The following is a 6,794-nucleotide window of genomic DNA, read 5'->3' on the forward strand; positions in this document are numbered from 1 at the left end:
ATGATTGATGTTGCACCTGGCCCGGAGAAGATCGATATGAGCTTGGAATCCCGCCAGATATGCCATGGAATAGACAGAGTTGTGTATTGTGACGTCACGGGAATGTGGTATTTCTTGAAAGTATTTCCCTAATACAGAGTATTGGGATTGGGAATTAAGTTGTGTTTCTTGGAGTGCTTTCCGTGCTTACCTATTGGAAGAAAATTGACTAATTTAAGTCCTACTGAGGTTAAAGAACTAAAAGAAAACAAAGGATGCTTTGAACATTTCGGGCAAAAAATAAATGCCAAAAAAAGGTATTACAGTTTTGCGCGCCGTCATTACATGAAAGTGTGTTCTGACCTTACATAAACTGTGTGCCGTCGTTAAGTTAAAAGAAAAACATGCTTTGTATGTTTCGTTCGAAAAAAATGTCAAAAACGTATTACCTGACAGTGATAGTTGTGCAATAATTACGTGACGTCACATAAAGTGTTTCCCGTGCTGAGTTAACATCGAGGGATTCTCCATGGGTTTTTGACACAAGGTTACATAGAACTGCGTCAAGCATATTAAATCTGACCGTTTAAGAGGGGGTAAATCATTTGATGTCATTGGAGCCCAGAGGGGAGTGTCGTGAGAGTCTTGCCAACTGTGTTCCCTTTAATAGATTACCTGAAATTAGGAGTCGCATCGCACAGGTGCGACGGCCTGTGAGTTTGGTAGTTCCAATTATCTGACTTCCAGAAGTCCCATGTTAATCTGCTATGAGAACTTTAGAAAGCCGTGAGGGTGTGTCGTTGTGTCGTGGTGTCAGAGGGTATGTCACAAAAATCAAATACAATTTTCCCAATGAACCTGTTTGAAGTGCGAGAACTCTCACGGGAATCTTGCCAGCTGACCACTAGAAACAGGATGCCGTGACGTCAGAGCGCTGTCATAGAAATACCATATTAATCTACTATCTGTGTCGTAGAAAGCCGTGGGGTTGTGTCGTGACGTAAGAGGCCGGGAATCTTGTCAGCTGGAAACAGGTGACCGCATTGCTCAGGTGCGATGGATTAAGAGCTCCACTTATCTGACTTCCCAAGTTAATTTCCAACGGATTTCTTAACGCCAGAGGGCTGTCACGGGAATCCCAAGTTAATTTCCTATGATCCCATTTAAAATTCAAGTATTTGTCATGTTCAATTTAAAAGAACTGAGGAACTAGTAACTATTTATTAGTTCTTGTGCATTATCCCCACCACATTCCAAGTAATTATCTTAAAAAATGCTGAAACATCTCGAATCCCAGGAATCTTGCCTGGAAACAGGGGTCCCGTGGATATCTTACCAGGGATGTCGTTACGTCAGAGGGCTGTCTTGACGTAACAGGGCTGTCGTAGAAATCTGCAGAATGCTGTTGTAAAAAGCAGAGTTGGGATTCTACTAGTGAATTTCATCTTTTGTTGACTTGTGGTTTAATTTTTATTTGAACAAAACATGACAACTATTCTCTGCTTGTTGACGATGTAAAGGCTCCGATAAGAACGCCAGATCTTCTGACATATGTATAGATATAAAACTGACAGTTACAAATGGAAAGTAATCTGCCATTTTTAGAGATTTAAATTCCTTATAGTAAAGCCAGATGATACAAGAGCAACCACGGTTGCAGCAGTAGCTGCAACATACTAAGGAGCAAATCACGACCAAAGTAACCCCTTTTTATAATTTTGGAGAGAAATTGAATTGAAATAAAAGTATACAATTGTAATTGTCATGGGCAAAACCCTATAAATGAGACTTACAGTCTTCTTGCTCGAACAACAAAGAAGTTTTTGCATGGGAGGCACTGATCTTTCCTTTTTTTCGCTTTTATTGGGCTGATGACAAATTATAAGGAGTTGTTAAATCACTGATTTTAAACTAAGTTGCTACGTCTACTTGGTGTAATAAGAAAACTAAATGCTCTAAAATACAATGTGTTCTTCGACTTAAAACCCTATCTCTGTATATGTGATGATTAATGACGTAAAATCGTAGGTTACAACCATACATGATGTTAAAAACAAAAACTATATGGTAATGTCATGAACATCTATAATTAGTTCGCGAAGTTTATACAAGAATATATTCCAGCTTATCTATTTTCGTAAGCCGTACAATTAGAGATAAATTTCATAGGAATATGAATATGATTTTGTTTAATGTAAAGTACATAATAATTTCAGAAAACTTTAATCAAACCCCTTAATAAGAAGGAACGTGAGAGCGAGTTTTTAGTGAGTTTTTAAAATGCAGTTTTTGGTTTGTTCCCGTTAGGAAGCAAATTACTTAGATTGATTCAAATGTTCTTAGTTTGCTTTTTGAGCCTCAAAACGCACCAATGAACACTTGAGCTGTCCGCTTCACATGTCTAATGCAAGTGCAATGAGTGATCTGTACATCCTATTATAGCATAGTTTATGAAATATAGATTAATATCTATTTCTATGGATGACACAGAACTATCAATGAAAAATTTAAAGAGGTCATTACCCATGAAATCCTGGTCTACTATATGTAGTCTACTGCTTTAGGCTCCGATCTAATACATTGAAGGTAAAGTAGAAGCCACCATTCTTGTTATAACCTGAACGTGCTTGAAAAATACCCCAAATCAACAAACAGATACTACATGTAAAATAAAATTATAATAGCTACTGGTCCATCCGTTGAAGCTAGCTTCTCCTGCCACTTATCTTACAGCTGGTCCTTCATCTAGTTTTGCAGATTCTTCTCAAAAAGCACTATCAGTGCAAGTGTATAAGAAAACTGACATAGCCAGCCATCTCAAGGTTTTATTTCTATCGTGTATAGCATCGGAGTTTCCGAGTTTTTTCTTTTACTGAAATAATTAAGAACTAAGAATATAGCAATTATTATAATAGTTAGAGCTTAAACGGAATTCGGAATTTACATAATACCTTAGGAATCCAACAGTTCAATGAGTTACCGAACAAATGCATAAGGATTTTGTACATAATATGACACCACTTGGGCTTACAGATACCTCTTAAATTGCAAAATGTCATTTTACCATATGTTTTCTTGCATCAACCAATTTCAATTCTAGGCGACCTCCCTTATGTAACGACCCACTGAATTGGAAATACAGTTGATAGGAACCAAAGCCCATGGTTAAGTTTTGTTTTCACATAGAATGTTGTATTATTTGGCATTTTCTTTACATGTAGAGAATTTCTACGGTAAATAGTCTCCTTCCTGATACTAATAACTTACTTCAAAAATATCGAAAGCGTGTACGAGTATCAAGTCCTTTGGCGTGCCCTAAATACCCGTAAATATGATTTCATGAGCTCCAATAGTCTTACTAAAGTCTAAACTTTCTCAAAACAGAATATCAGTCATTTAAGTTTTTATAAGTCTCTAGTAGACCCACCAAAATATTACCAAGTATGACTTTTGGAACTTTCTCAAAATCCATTGAGATTGTATTTAATTTTAGTGGCTCGGATACCCATGTGGACAACATGGTTCACCAGTTGCTAAAATAAAATAATAAACAAAAGATTCCATATTTCCTGGAAAGGTTTTTCGGTCATATCCGTATCCTTTCTTGGATGAATGGGACTTGGAAACTTAAAGAAATAGATATACTGATTAGGCTAGTCATGGAGAATCTCTCAGGCAATAGCTTGCTTCGTGTATTTGGTTATCAGGGAATGACATCAACAGAAAATCATGGGGGGAACAACAACAACTACGCAGATGCTGCATTGTTTGCGTATAGCAATACACACCTTTTTACAAAGGATACAAACAGAGAAATTCATAGGTGAACTTGGTACCCACAATATTAACCCTTTTTGGTATTCCGATACCTTTTTCTAGCATTCACCAGGTTATAAAAGGACTTTTACCATTATCACCAAAGAACAGACTCTATTTTTTGGCATTGGTTCAAAATATAGCCAAAATGAGGCAATATCTAGATAAAAACATTTCTTACGCACCATCATCCACGAAAAGATTTGAGTTATTAGCTGGAAAGAGTTAGAGTTGGAAATGATATGTTCCAGAGTTGCCACAGTTGAAGAGTTACCTAATATGAGCGAAGTAGGAAACGTATTAAATTCTAATCAGTTGAGGTTCCGGCAGACTTGTGTACTGTTTAACACTTTTTGTATTTTTATTGATTGTTTTCTTTTAGTATTCTTTCGACAGACTGTTTTCTTTTGATTCTTTTTGGCTAGGAATGCAAATTTTTCATCAATATAATAAAACTCTGCTTTCATTGTTTTTTTGTTCATGGCAAAGCTAGAGTTTAGAAGGTACTGATGTATCTAGCCCACCAAGTAGAAATTTCTTAATGATAAGATAGCCTAGGGTTTCTGGGGACTTTTTGCATTTATTTTCTGACCTAGCATTAGCAATATGCAGAAGCTGGAGTTAAGGCCATGAGACCCCTATATGTACTGGTGGGCCCTATTGCTTGTATTGAAGTCAAAACATTACTGATGTTTTAAAGGAAATCATAATTTTCAATTACCTGTCGAATAATTTTGTTGTAAGTTTTTATGACCTAGATTTTCTATACGGAGTTTGTTGAAAAGCTTTATTTTTTTTTATTACTGAGCCTTTTCCTAACAATAAAAATGGGGATGGTCTTAAAATGTCAGTGCGATATTGCAAATGATTCTCTAAGCCGAGTTCTTTCAAAAAATAAAAATTTTTAAAATGCAAAAGAATTTCGTGGAAAAACGGTCCTAGAGAAGAAAAGTTCTACTATGTAAGATATTTCAAGACATTTTAGCTATAAGACATTTCAAGACATATAGACAACTTTAATATTTGCTTTAGATGAACGTAATACATGTTACTTTCCAATTTCAATCTATGCAAAATACAAGCTGGTATATTAAATTTTCAGTTTATTTAGACCTAATTTTAATTTCTATTTCTATATTATTACCTCATATTTTTCCCTTACTTATTTCTGATATCTTCAAGTCTCCAAATGACACCCCGCATATTTTAAATGCCATATCTAGGTGGGATGCAGAATATTTCCGAAGCATTGCTGAACATGGGTATATATATGAAAATCAACTAGCATTTTTGCCTCTACTCCCATTCCTGTTAAACCTTTTTGGAAAAGTCTTGTATTTTTTTTTCTTTGAACAAATTCATTTTTCAACGTGCCTTAAATTGGCAGGAATATTGATGAATTTGAATCTTCATATTTTCACTATTATTACCCTTAAAAAGTTAACTGATTTAATGTTCAGTAGCCAGACGTTTACAGCAAAAACTCTGATTTTCTATTTGTTTTCGCCGGCTAAGGTTTTCTTCATATCATCATATAGTGAGTCTTTGTTTGCTTGGTGTACATTTTCAGGACTCTACTGTCTGAAATCAGATAAACCCTTTAGAGCATCAATATTTTTTTTGTTATCCTGTGCTACAAGGTCAAACGGCATTCTAAATGTTGGATTTATATGTTATTATTGCTTGAAAAGCATTCATATGACTCAGGGAAAGCTGTATTTGCTTAAGGAGGTAATGAGCTGCATAATCCAAACATTATTAGTTGTATCTCCTTTACTTACCTACTTATGGTATGGGTACTACCTTTTTTGTAAAAATGCAACTATTCCTGCTTTGGGTCTTAAAATACATGGCCAAATGAGAGGTTACAATGTAAGAGGTATGTTCAAGCCTGAGTGGTGTTCAAATTATGTTCCAAATTTTTATGCACATGTTCAAAGAACTCATTGGAATGTTGGATTCCTAAGATATTATGAACTTAAGCAAATTCCGAATTTTGCTTTAGCTCTACCTATTATAGTGATTGTTATATCCTTCGCTGCTAACTATTTCAGTAAAAGAAGAGACTTGATTTTCAACTTGGGTTTGATGAAATCCGATTATAAATATAGTAGAGGATTGACTACGGAGTTTCAAATTATGTTGCCTCATGTACACAAGAGCACTGATAGAGAGGAAAGTGTAAAAGACAAATACACAAAACTGGATGAAGGATTAATTGTAAGATCAGGGGTAAAAGAAGCTCACTTCAGATATTTGACCAGAGATTTGTATTGTTTTGTTTTACATGCAGTATTTCTGTGTGGATTTGGGCTATTTTTCATGCACGTTCAGGTTACAACAAGAATAGTGGCGTCATCTTCACCTTTATTGTATTGGATTGCAGCTTGGGTTTGCCAAATAGGCATAATAGACCGAGATATCACGGCTTATGACGTATTGAAATTTTTCATTAATCGTACTGTGTCATCTATAGAAAAAGCAATTAAACTATATTTCCTAGGATATGCTACAATAGGATGTGTAGCTCACGCATTATACTTACCTTGGACATGAAAAGGTGTGGGCTACAGTGTGCATTAGTCCAAAGGCTCAAACGGCTTTCAAATGGCTCAAATGGCTTTCAAATGTCTCAAACTTTTAAGGCTCAAATGGCAAATCAGGGAATTTGAATAGCACTAAGGAATTAACTTCCTAGCATAACCAGGCCAATGTCTCCATAATCACAAAACTCACTCTTTATCATCTTTTTTTTTAAGAATTTTAATTACTGTTTCACTAAAATCGTTTGGCGCTTCACATTCAAATCCCTCGGAAATAAATTTCGAACTCTCTGGCTTATGTAAAAAAAAAACAAGCTCTAAGAAATTCTTATATAAACTTGCAAACTGACGTTATCGTAGTATTACTCATCTTGTAAACAGAAATGCAGGCTTTGTCAACAAATTGATTTTATTTTAAGTTTTGCAGTTTGTTAATTACAACGAGTAGATGTAGCA

The 6,794-nt window shown here is 35.3% G+C and overlaps 1 protein-coding gene across 1 annotated transcript; it reads left to right on the forward strand.

Moving 5' to 3' along the window:
• Positions 1-6,351, forward strand: LOC148942962 (GPI alpha-1,6-mannosyltransferase 2-like). Its single transcript, XM_089102412.1, has 2 exons — positions 1-107; positions 5,019-6,351. Exons 1-2 carry the CDS (start codon positions 1-3, stop codon positions 6,349-6,351), a joined length of 1,440 nt encoding a protein of 479 aa, XP_088958538.1.
• Positions 6,352-6,794: the final 443 nt, after the last annotated feature.

The sequence above is a fragment of the Artemia sp. Qi Xiang Cuo genome, chromosome 16, assembly GCF_049724085.1.
Source record: "Artemia sp. Qi Xiang Cuo chromosome 16, ASM4972408v1, whole genome shotgun sequence".
NCBI classification, from domain to species: domain Eukaryota; kingdom Metazoa; phylum Arthropoda; class Branchiopoda; order Anostraca; family Artemiidae; genus Artemia; species Artemia sp. Qi Xiang Cuo.

Excerpts from the sequence above, each read along its gene's own strand:
- LOC148942962 (XM_089102412.1), top strand. The coding sequence starts at position 1 with ATGATTGATGTTGCACCTGGCCCGGAGAAGATCGATATGAGCTTGGAA. Across the intron at positions 108-5,018 it reads TGTGACGTCACGGGAATGTG|GTGGGATGCAGAATATTTCC; the intron begins GTATTTCTTGAA and ends TGCCATATCTAG.